Raw genomic sequence first — 13,091 nt, 5'->3', positions numbered from 1 at the left:
CCGCCCTTGCAGCTTATTTCTACTTCTCACCTACAGAAATCCTCCGCTGTCACCTAACAGACTATCTCCCTTTCCTTCTGCAACTTCTTTTCCTTTGCAAATGCTGTTTTGCATAGCTCAAGATTCCCTCTCCATCCTTTTCCTTCTCTCCCATTTCTGATGGTTCCCAAATCTATCTACCAAAAGAATACTAATTCTAGGACACCACTGTCCAGAGATTCTGATTTAGCAGGTCAGAGAGGGGCCCTGGGACACTCTATTTTAAGAAGTTCACCAGGTGATTCTAATGTGTAGCTAGGTATGTTCAATTCCTTAAACAGAGCAGACACCCAAGAAATGTTGGAGGAATGAGACTCCTGCACTACTTTCTGGACTTCCACGCCCATAGCTAAGGAATCTAGAAGGCTCTCCTGAGTTTTCCCTGATGCCTCCCAAAAAGATGGAGCAAGAGCCTAGTATCAGGAATTATGAAAACTGCCTTGCTCTTGGAGATGGCCTGATTCATTGGGTTTTTTGATCGAAACAAAGTACTTTTCTCAGACAATGAATTGAGACTTAAACACTTAGACCAAGTTCTTTCCTATTGCCACATGGATGCCCTCATCTGTAAGTGCTACAGCTCCTTGAAGCCATGACAAGTGGATGAACACTTAGTAAATGAGCACACAAGACAATTTGCTTTTATGTATCGGCTCTTGAATCAAATCAATACTTTTTCTCAGAAACCCTAGGACGCTGCCCCACCTAAACCCAGAGAGTAGCTTAGGAAATTTTATCTGAAAGGGACAACCAAAGGAAATATTTTCCATCCTTTACCTGATGTGAAAATATTTGAAAACTTCTATATCTTTTCAAATTAGAGGGTTTTTTTCTGCTTACTTTTTTTTTTTTTAAACATCTTTATTGGAGTATAATTGCTTTACATTGTTGTTAGTTGCTGCTGTATAACAAAGTGAATCAGCTTTACGTATACATATATCCCCATATCCCCTCCCTCTTGCATCTCCCTCCCACCCTCCCTATCCCACCCTTCTAGTCTTTTCCATATATATGACCAGGAGTGGAATTGCTGGGTCATATGATAATTGAGTAGTGTTCTTAATCATTTATTTGTACTACCATTTTATTAAACTATAAACATCTCAAACTACCGATCAGAGCTGCTGAGAAAATTCATTCTACCTAGCTAAATTGCTATCAATTCCAAACAAAGGCAAAAAGCACACTGATGGCTTAGCTAGCTCAGGTATCAGCATCTTGGTAAAATCGGGTAACTTGCTGAAATGTTTTTTAACACTTAAAATTCTCCAGTAAATTAGAATAAAGAGAAATGACTATCCCACACATTTCTAGTGAGAGGATAATTGGATGATATATATCAAGGACCTTGAAAATGTCAGTCTCTTGGCCCAATAATTCTACTTTGGAGAATTCTATCTTAAGAAAATGTAAAATACAAAAATGTGTCCTCACAAAACATATTATTGAAGAGTAATTTATAATAGTGAAAAGTGGGAAAACAACCTAGTTATCCAACAATTGGGGATTAAATAAGTTATGCAACAGCCAAAGAGTGGAACACTATGAAGCTCATTAAAATGAGGTTTATACAGAGTTTTTTAAAGGATAGTAATACACTTAAGTGATAATGGTAAGTCAACAAAGTAGGTTAAAATTATCTGCATAATAAGACCTCAGTTGTCCACAAAATATAAGTTTTAAAAAATGAAATCCACTACAACTTCAAGAGTGTTTGTTTCCAAGTGGTGGCATTATAGGTGATTTTTCCATCTTTACCTTTACCCTTACGTGTTTTCAAATGTTACATCGCTTTTACAAGTAGACTATCAAAAGCTTAACACAAAAAACAGCTGAAGGACTCACCTACTCCCGTGTCCAAACAACAACTGCCAAGAGACAGCATTCACAGATCTATCCACAGAGCTCAAAATAATAGATTAAAAGTACCTCATATTGTTTAAACAAATTCCTAAGTTTCTCAACTTCTTCCTCTATTATATAGAATATATCAAGATAGAAAAAAATAATCTATACCTACTAAAAACTATCTTTCCATCATGGAATCAAACTATAATCTTAACATCTGGGCCCTTGATCTATCTGTATCGCCAGACATGACTTCCAAAAGCACTTAGAATAGAAATAAGAAAGTTTCTTTTAGATCAACTCTGAGTAAGCCCTCCAGGGTAATGGGTGTACCATGCCAACCATAAATAGAAGACATTTTCCAAAGTTCCTTTTGAAAGAGTATAAAAAAAGATTGGGCTGGTACAAACAGACCAGCTATCCCCACTTCCACTGTCATATTAGGTGACATGCTATTCTTGACAAAAAACTAGACCACTGTGTTTTGAAGACCTAGTGATGATGGTGTTTTTTTTTGGTAGAGAAATGGTCTTGAAAATTATCCATCGGATGGCACATTTCTAACCTAAACTCTCCTTTTTCAAAGAAGAGCATATGGTTTGATAAAAAGACTATGGGCTTTGTAGTCAGACAGAATTCATTTTATATCTCACCTCTGTCATTCACCAGCCTTGCAAACTTGGTAAATTATCGTCCCCAGGCTTCCTATAAAACAGGGATAAAAATAATCCCCACCTAAAAGATTGCAGTGAGGTTTCAATAAGCTAATAGAATGAAATGACCTAACATAGTAACTGGCACATACCAATCATTCTAAATGACAGCTTTTACTCTTCCTGGTTGTCTCAGTGTTCATTTCACCATTTCATTTGAAATAGTGTCCTTTGTAATACAGAGGGAAAAGTATTTTTAAATCATTATATAATTTGGACCAGCCAACTCTGAAGGAAATTGTTCCAATATTTTAACTGAAGTTCAATCCAGAAATTCCTAACAAAGGCCCTTTAATAACAGGAAACCTGGCCAAGACCTCAGATAGCCGAAACACAGAGTGTGGTCCTTGATCAACCTAAATGAGGGGACCAAAGCACATGGAGCCTTGGAGTCCTGACTACAGAGCAACTCCACACACTACCAGTTGTTTGACCGCGGACAAGTGACTTAATCCTTGTGAACACCAGTTCCCTCTACATAAGAATGTAAAGAATAGTAATTAAGGTTGACGTGAGGATTTAAAAAAAAAATAGCCTATGTAAAGTGTCTGCACGTCAGAAGTGATTAAAATATAGCCGCTCTTATCATACATTTATTATTATATCAACTGCTAGGACTTCCTTTCATCAACATTAATCAATTGGGGCCTGAAAAATAGGGGAATAAATCAATCTCGAAGCACAGAGGGCCACCCTGACCCTCAGTTAGTACTCACGTCGGCAGACCTTACAGCACTGGCCTGCAATGTGCACGGGGAGGGAGTCTGGAGAGCAGTTGAGGGGGGGACAGGACATCCTTCGACATTCCACAGCGCCACTCTGAGGAAGGAACGACAGGGAAAGGAATCTCAGCAGAAGTGACCTCAGCAGCAAAAAGCTCACATCTCATCCCAGAAGCCTCACCAGGGAAACAGAAGCAGTGTGAGAAACTCCCAGTCCACTCCAGGACCACAAATAAAGAATTTTCTCCAGCCCAAATGAACCCATGCCACCTCAGTTACTTTTCTGATATACATCACTGGCTTTATTCCACCTGCCCACGTGGACTGAGTAGATTAGGCAGAAAACATAAAAGCCTTTTTTTTTTTTTTACAAGAACATAAATAACACCTTTTGCAGACCCTGTCAACCATTGTTGAAGCGCTAACAATCATTTTGTATTTTTGCAGACAAACAATGGCTTTCTTCAGATAGTTATCAAATAATTTCAACTGAACAGGGTTTCCATATTAATTTGAGGGGGCCTCTTGTAATTCTCTGAAACAGATCAAATAGTAGATACAAATAATGCAAATAATGGATAACCTGAAAGAAAGTCAGGGGGTCCTGCAATTCTCCAAAACAGAAAATGGATACCTTGTAAAATACAATGAAAACACCTAGAAACTAATTAAACCACCTTTCTAAAATGTATTATAGCAGAGAAAAGTTGTGAATGAACCATTAGGTGGTTTGAAAACCAAAGGAGTCCCTTCCTCCCTCTGATACTCTAATCTCTAAACAGTAAGCTTCTTAATCATGTTAGATCATATTAGAGTGTGTTGGAAATTAAAATCTGCTTTCTCTTGATAAGTATTCGTGTTTGTAATGACACTTTTCCAGCTTCCCTTCACAATTGCTCCAATTACTAAATAGGCACTTAGTAAAAAGGCAGTACTGCTTAGAGTTAGCATTATAAAGAAACAGGTTACACAATAATTAGTACAACTGCCCTCTCAAAACTGTCCATTTATGTACAAAGAGGCTTACTGTGCATGTGCAGTTCCTGCAGTGATCACCATCAACCCAGGAGTCTTGGTCTCTATAGAGCAGTCCACTCACTTGACAGGTCTTCTCACAATGACAGTTTTCCAGTTGACTAAGTCTTGTCTCTGCATAGTTCAGCTGCAAACAAGAGTTACTACGTGTAATTTCTGTAATTCAACTGCATTGTCCTAACAAAGCTAATCGCAACGAGAAAAAATAAATCCAAGCAGGAGGAGAAAAAAAATGCTCAAAGCAGTTCAGTGATTCTTAGCCAGATCTCTTTTTCGAAGATTTTTTTTTTTAATTTCACACAAGGTAGAAGCATTCTAAATTGAAGACATATTGGCTCCCATGGTCTAATGAGCACCAAATGAGACATTAAACTGTATCTCAGGGACCTCATGGGTGTTCATCAACGCGTGTGCTTTCAGCTCAAACCCACACAGAAACACTTGTAATGAATGTGTTCTCAAGGACTCGTTACAATGTTTACAGGAGATCTAATCAGCAACTCAGAAGCACTTACATTTATCTCCCACCATCCTGTCCCTCTTCTTCACACACTAACCAGAGCGTCATGGTTTACAAGCTGGGAAGTCATTGCTTCCTCTTTTATGAAAAATTCTGGGAAGTCATAGGCAGATCTTATTTCTCCCCAGCTCAGGATCCTCCAAATAGAATGCCCCAGAATCCACTTTGGCGTTCAGACAAGTTCAAGAGAGGCAACCAAACCCCCAGGTGAGATGAGGACTTTGTTAAAAAAAAAAAAAAAAAGAAAGAAAAAGAAAAGAAAAGAAAACCTTTTTCCTTTTTTTAGGTCACCCAACTGCTACCATTAAACATGGAATCTTAGAATCTCCGATTTGAAAGAGTTTATAAAGTTTGAATGACATGACAAGTAACCCCTTCAAGTGGTCATCCAGCCTCTGTTTGCACATGTAACTGTGATGGGACACTCATTACCTTCCAAGGAAAGCTGCTTTTCTTGGTTAGCTCTGGATGTTTGAAACGTCTTTCTTAGCTTGAGCTGTGAAATTTCTCTCCCTTTTTCCTATTAGACCTAGTTTTGCCTTGTGGCCCATCCTGAGCAAGTCTAACCGCTCTACAAACATTTGAGGTTATCCTGGCCTCATGCCTGCTCCTGACCCACAGTCAGCCCACCAGGTTCCCCTAATAGCTCCTCGTGATATGGTTCCAACCCTCCCTCTTGACCATTTTGCATGTAGGCGACTCCAGGTTGCCTTCAAAACTATGGTACAAAAAACTTGAAATGTGGTATGATCTCTCTGTCATCACATCCATACCAAGGAGTAACTCAGCCTGGTAGCAATATCACCCTTCTTCCTTTCTCCTTACATAGAGAAGGTCATGATAGAAGAACAAATACCACTTTCTAAACATTCATCAAATAGTTTCTTTCCCTTCTCAATCATACTTATATATCCCCGTCTTGAGTATTTTCCCCATACAGGAGATCGAATCCATTTTTGATCCCAACTAAGACTATTTCAAGGCAGTATTTTAGCTATAATGGTTGAACCTGGCTAATGATGACTTCTACCATCTTTCTACCTTTTCTATGGTTCCAGCCCATACAGGCTCCTCTCAATTACTCATAACAGTGCTACTCTTTGGAAATGGAATCCACATGTAATTCAACCTTGGTTTTTGTCATTTATTCCATCTCTTGCTCTAAACTTTTGGAATTTCTCAAGAAAATTTGTTCCTTGTCTGCCTGTCATAGGTAGTACCGAGAGGAAGGGAAAAGAACAAATAGAATCCTAAACAAACCACAGGCACTATAATCAACCCTGAAAAAACTGAGTCGACCGTGCCTGAAACTTAGCTTCCTATGACTCCTCTACTATACATGATCTTCCAAAAATTCAAGTTACATTTATATCTCCAGCCTAATCATAGAGCGTCCAGAATCGACGGTAATTACGTTCTCTGGGAATTCTTTAGGAAATGCAGATAACATATAATTCCAAGAGTTTGGTGACACCAAGTACCAAAACCATGTATTGGTAAGAGATAATAAAAAGGAAGTGATAACTCATCACATATTATCTACTTCATTTCTATAGCCTCAGTAGTTCCCACATAAGGTAGTGATAGACATATGACCGTGGAATGAACAAGAAAGAGTTGAACTAGAAGGGAATCTTTCCTAAAAGTGGCTCAGAATGAAGAATCTGTTTGTGAGAGGAAAGTGCCTGTCTTACTCTGAAAGTCTGGAAGAACCCTAGTGTCTGTATCACTCCAAGAAGGGCACTTCTTAAGGACTAGTCCAAAAGGCTATTCTGTATCTATCCAAGTTTCCTGAAAATCCAGGAGCTTGCCTAAAGGCAATATTGTCAATTTCCAGTACTGCCCAACAAAGCTGAGCTATGCTCACCTACAAAACTCAATTCCAAGGAAAAGCCTCAATTTTAATACAATGGAAGCTATTCTCAAGGCCAATTTTGCTTCCCTTCTGAGTACTGTATTTAAATTTTTAATATATTTAGCCTGTTCTGACAACAGTGAAAAACCCTAATCTCTGTGATGATAAGAATGCATCAGACAGACACCAAGACAAAGGAATATTAAGGCAAAAAGCTAATTTTTCAAAGGCACTTAATATGTAATCTTGCCTTCCTTTTCCCCTGCTAAATCCTGAAGCAACAATAAAGGAGAAAAACAACTCTGAATTAAAAAATGAATTACATTTTCTGTCACTGGCATTAGCATGCTGAATTTATACAAATTCATTTTCAAAAGCTATTTCTACACTACCTGCCATTTTCTCTAAGAATGCCTGCAGATCCAAAATAGATACGGTATCAAATCTACATCTCTTTTCTGTTTTACCTTTGTTTGTGCATTTATCTGAGCAACCATGGACCGAATCATTTATTCTTAACTCTACACATTCAAATACAGACAGCAGAGGCCTTTTCCACAGTAAGAGGTCAATGAATGAATCTAAGTACATTAGTCATGCAGTAGATTTCTTTTTTTCCTTTGAAATAGTATTTATTTGGCATTTGCTATATGAAAGGGAAAAAAGAAATCTATTGTGTTAAACCTTTAGGCTTAATTGAAAAATCACTATTGAGCTCCTCGAAACAATGAAAGTCTCAAAATTAAATATGTTACAAGCTGAAATGCCACTCCAAGTGCTGCTTGATTTACATAAATAGATTTGTCAAAGATTTAAACAGAAGTAATCAAGAAATTCCCCATCTTCAGCATCTCTTCTTCCTGAGCTTGAAGGAAGAATGTGATTACCACACAGGTGGGATGCAAGAGCAGGACACAGCCTGGTCCTATCGCTGTGTACCTGGCTCAGCAGGTGTGTGGTTCCCACAGTGTAGAGACTACCTGGGAGAACTTCCAGAATAAGCCAGGGGATTGGTGGTCTCTTGTGGCTCACTTAGGGGAAGTGTCAGGGGACTGCTTCCCTGCACCTTCTCCCCCTTGAAAAAGTATGGTTTTTGCCACAGTGTTGGGATTCTTCAAGAGGGCTCTTCTGTACCCTGGCCTCTGTCACCTGAAGCTACATGCAAGCTGCTTCCCTGATCTTTCCTATATCAAGCAAGGGCACAGTCATTTTCAATCACCCTGTACTTTGAAAGGAGAAAAGGAACAGCAAGCCCTCCTAGGCACAACCCTGAGCTGATCTGGTGCCTGTGTCTGTTTGGTTTGATGTGACTTTGGCTACCAACTCCTGTCCAGCTTGTGTGCTGGACTCGCTCTCCGGTAGGACTCCATGGCTTCCACTGTGGCCCAAATGTGAGGATTTTCTGCTGCTTTCCAAAACCTCCTGGCTCTAGACCAGGGTCTGACAGCAACTTTCATGCAATCTTTATAAAACGAAGAATAACTGTCACCATTTTACATACATGGAAACTGCAGCTAGAAATGAGACCAGTGACTCATTCCAGGCTGCAAACATCCAAGGAAGTGATAAAAATGAGATTCAACATCAGATGAATCTTACTCCAAAGCCCATTTCTATCTCCACCATGATCTACATGACTAATGCCTATTTTAATCACAGCTGCTGGGCAACTCAAACCAAACCTCCAAACCCATCAGCTAAATCTTGCCATGATAGGCTTATTTAACTAAAGGCAAAGCCCAAATCCAGATCGATTTGGTGCCATAGAATTCCCTTTGCACCCAGGAACCCTACTTGGCTTCCAGTTTGTCTTATCGCTCCAGACTCCATCTCCTTCACTCTGCCAAGAGATGTATTACACTCTGCTTCCACCAAGATGGCAGACTAGGTACCCTAAAAGACTACACCAATTGAACCAACTAAAATGCTGGATAACATACACAAATCATAACTTTTAAAAATCATCACAGGAGATGATAGAAAAGGAATAAAGCCACAGTGGCCAAAACAAACTGACAGCCAGGAATCCAGGGAGGCGAGTGAGCACCAAAGCCAACCTCCATGACGTTAGCCAAAACATGGAGCCCTCAAGTTCCCACCTTGCACAGGGGGCCAGGGAGAGGAAATAGAGAACAGGGTCTGCCCAAGATGGGATGTCTTAAAGGAAACTCCTACATCAAGGTACGGCCCCAAAGGGCTGTACGCTCAGCTTAAGAGTGAACAAAAAGGAAACAAGGCTTGCACCAGGCACAGAAGGAAGACCTTCCTACTCAGACCATGGCACTGGCTAGAGGGAAATATCTTCCTTCAGAAGTCTTAAAGAATTCTTTGCTGAGAATTCACCTGGCTGATCCTAGGTTAGCAGCCTGATTCTGAGCAGTCCCTATGATCTGAAAACCCTTAAGGAGATAATGCAATAGCAGTGACCCCTGTGTGGTCCTGGCAGGAGGACACATAATGTAAACCCAGGACTCAGAAAATTCCCACATCTACCTAAGGAAAACAAGTGGCTGTAACCAGATGGGTGAGTTAAGAGGGCTTGTCCTTGCCCTGACGTCCCTCCTTCAAAAGCTGCTACAAGCTCTATGCTCACGTTTCACTCCCAACAGGTACCACCTGAACACACACGTCTCTTTTCCTCTCGTCTTATGTGCTCGTTCTTCTTCTCACTGGTATCGCCATCCTCCTACTGGTAGCATCCACCTCCCTCTCTCCATCAGTCATTCCTTCTTTATATCTTTTGGTTCTCTTTCTAATCCTCTCTCCTCCAACCATAAACTTCCTCGGTTATGATCCAACTTACAGAATCTAAGTTTGAGTCTCGGCTTTGCCATCCACTTTTCTTGGGAAAAACTACATAACTTTCTTGGGACTCAGTCTTCTCATCTGGACAGTGGGCTAATAAACCTAGCTCAGAGGATTGCTGGAAGGATTATAGAGAGAGTGAATATAAAAAGTTTAAGCATTGTAACTAACACATAGTAGATGCTCAATAAATATTACCTAATATGAATATCTTTCCAGTTTATTCCAGATCAGGGGTTGACAAACTAAGGTCCATGGACCAAATCTGGCCCAGCACTTATTTTTGTATGGCCTGTGAGCTAAGAATAATTTTTACATTTGTCAATAGTTATATTTTATTTTTTTATTGAAATGTAGTTGATGTACAATACATTATATAAGTTACCTGTGTACAACACAGTGATTCACAATTTTTAAAGGTTATACTCCATTTACAGTTATTATAAAATATTGGCTAGATTCCCTGTGTTGTACAATATATCTTGGTAGCTTATAATAATTTGTACCTCTTAATCTACCACTCCTATATCACTCCTCCCCCACTTCCCTCTCCCCACTAGTAACCTATTTTGTTCTCTATATCTGTGAGTCTGTTGCTTTTTTGAAATATTCACTAGTTTGTTGTATTTTTTAGATTTTTTTTAGATTCCGCATATAAGTGATATACAGCATTTGTTTTTCCCTGTCTGATTTATTTTACTTAGGATAATGCCCTCCAAGTCCATTGATGTTGCTGTGAATGGCACAATTTCATTCTTTTATGGCTGAGTAGTATTCCAGTGTGTGTGTGTGTGTGTGTGTGTGTGCGCGCGTGCGTGTGTGTATACCACATCTTCTTTATCCATTCGTCTGTTGATGGACACTTAGGTTGCTCCCATAGCTTGGCAATTATATATAATGCTGCTATGAACACTGGGGTGCATGTATCTTTTTGAATTAGCATTTTTGTTTTCTTTGGATATATACCCAGGAATGGAATTGCTGGGTCATATGGTAGTTCTAGTTTAGTTTTTTTGAGAAACCTCCATACTATTTTCCACAGTGGCTGTACCAATGTACATTCCCACCAACAGTGTACAAAGGTTCCCTTTTCTCCACATCCTTGCCAGCATCTGTTACGTGTGTTCTTTTTGATGATAGCCATTCTGACAGGTATGAGGTGATGTATCATTGTGGTTCTGATTTGCATTTCCCTGAAGATTAGCAATGTTGAGCATCCTTTCATGTTATATTTTTTTTCTTTTATAAAGTTATTTATTTTATTTTATTATTATCATTATTATTCTTTTGGCTTCATTGGGTCTTCACTGAGGTGAGGTGTGCAGGCTTCTCATTCGGTGGCTTTTCTTGTTGCGGAGCATGGGCTCTAGGCACGCGGGCTTCAGTAGTTGTGGTGCACAGGCTTCAGTAGTTGTGGTGCACGGGCTTAGTTGCTCCGCGGCATGTGGGATCTTCCCCAACCAGGGCTCAAACCCATGTCCCCTGCATTGGCAGGCGGATTCTTAACCACGGCGCCACCAGGGAAGCCCCCTTTCATGTTATATTGATTGATTATATTGAAGTGAAATAAGTATATACATCATGTTCTCAATTTTGCTTCTTGATCTATAAAGACTAAAATTTACTAGCTGGCCCCTTACAAGAAAAGTTTGCCAACTCTTCTTCTAGATTATCACAGATTCCAAATTTTGCAGTGAAGATGGAAGTACTCAGTTTCCTAATTATAATTCTATTCACGGTTTGAAAGAAATAGACTTATAAATCTTCCAAAGTGCTGGGGGTGTTTAGAAGGTGGATTAAACCATTTTCTGCTCACAATTAAATATCTTCTGCCTCACAAATGCCCATTTTACATAATAATGTTTTGAGGACGGAGCTCAATGTGACTGCTAGATAATAACGTACAGCTAAAAAGAGAAAAATGACATTCCTGCAACGGGAAAGAATGAGAATGAAAAAGGGCACTCTCATTGCCAGGAGATGGAGAACCACAGTCACCTGAGGCTGAGTGGCATGTTTCTTGTTCCAAAAATTTGGTAGTGAGCTAAAATATAATTAACAGTATTGAGATCAAGCTGCTCCAGACAATATGACATAAAAGCTTCTATATGCCACAAGCTGGAGGGCAACTTATTGCCTACGTTTCACATTTCCACTGTACTCTGAAGTGAAAAGAATCTCTTGAATCTCAGTTTTAGTTTCTCTCTTTCCAAAAGTGCTCTCTCTCCTTTGCAGACAAAAGGGGACTTGGCCAAAGACCTAGTTTGAAGCAGAAACATTATCTTCAGCAGCAGAGTCTTTGAGTCCAAAATACAGCCCTACATCCCAAACACTGACCTACCCACCGATTTCTTCCACGTGCTACGGCTGATGGCAGGAGCAGTCACAGCCGCAGGTAGAATAGGATTAAGGTATCATTTTCACTGTTATTAAAATTCTCCCTGGGCTTCCCTGGTGGCGCAGTGGTTGAGAATCTGCCTGCCAATGCAGGGGACACGGGTTCGAGCCCTGGTCTGGGAAGATCCCACATGCCGGGGAGCAACTGGGCCCGTGAGCCACAACTACTGAGCCTGCACGTCTGGAGCCTGTGCTCCGCAACAAGAGAGGCCCGCACACCGCGATGAAGAGTGACCCCCGCTTGCCGCAACTAGAGAAAGCCCTCACACAGAAATGAAGACCCAACACAGCTAAAATAAATAAATAAATTAAAAAAAAAAAAGAAAAAAAAATTCTCCCTTTTGCAGAGCATAATGTCTCTTAGGGCCAACCAAATTCTTTCTTTGCCCTGGGCCGGAACTCATGTCCACGACTGATCGGTATCATAACAACAGCATCGGCCACGTTTTCTATTTATTCAGCGCCTTTCTTCACAAGGTTCAGGGCTTCTCATTATCAATCTAAACTTTATGAGTATATATTATCAAAGCCCCTAATTGTTTACATTCCCGGCTCTGCCACTCAATATGAACGTCTCTGGGGGTAGAAATCACATCCTCTTCATCACTGCCTCCTATGTGCCTAACATAGTGCCTGGCAAATAGCAGATCCTCAAAAGACGTTTGTTAAGTGTATGATGGGGAGGAGGGAAAGATGCAGAATTATAAAACTGAAGGTGTTGAAAGGCAAACTTTGCCTCCTTCACTATTTAACTCAGGACCAGTTTTGAAATGCATCATATATTAGAAATGTGATATAATGCCTTCCTGTGACAATAATCTGTTCCTAACAATTGCTATTTTGCCCTTTCCGATTACTGGCAATGATGCTTGCATCCAAAATGCATTAGCTTATAAGCAGCAGTGACTCTGACCATATATCATCTCTCAGTGTTACTGGTTTAATAGCCAATGGGCAAATTCCTTTTCCACTCCCAGGGAATATACAGTGATACATATTGCCTTTCTTCCAAACATTTTTCAAGTATTTTGATACAGCCTAATAGTATCAAAGGCGTAAATGGTTATGTTTACTATAGGTTGTCCTATTTCAAGAAAGAATAAACCATTTTTATAGTAACACATAGCAGATGCCAACACTAAAAATGTTTCCATTAT

At 39.9% G+C, this 13,091-nt stretch overlaps 1 protein-coding gene across 2 annotated transcripts in view; it reads right to left on the bottom strand.

The window, feature by feature from the left end:
• Positions 1-13,091, bottom strand: part of NELL1 (neural EGFL like 1) — an 862,938-nt gene that overhangs the window by 662,763 nt on the left and 187,084 nt on the right. For both annotated transcript variants that reach the window (XM_036862585.1, XM_036862586.1), the window contains exons 8-9: positions 4,350-4,484; positions 3,317-3,419 (exon numbers count right to left, since the gene is read on the bottom strand). In XM_036862585.1, coding sequence (XP_036718480.1) covers positions 3,317-3,419; positions 4,350-4,484 — 238 coding nt within the window. The remainder of the gene's footprint in view (positions 1-3,316; positions 3,420-4,349; positions 4,485-13,091) is intronic.

This window comes from Balaenoptera musculus, chromosome 8 (assembly GCF_009873245.2).
Source record: "Balaenoptera musculus isolate JJ_BM4_2016_0621 chromosome 8, mBalMus1.pri.v3, whole genome shotgun sequence".
Classification (NCBI taxonomy): Eukaryota; Metazoa; Chordata; class Mammalia; order Artiodactyla; family Balaenopteridae; genus Balaenoptera; species Balaenoptera musculus.
The sequence above is the reverse complement of the archived record's forward strand: the minus strand, read 5'-3'. Positions and strand labels throughout refer to the sequence as shown.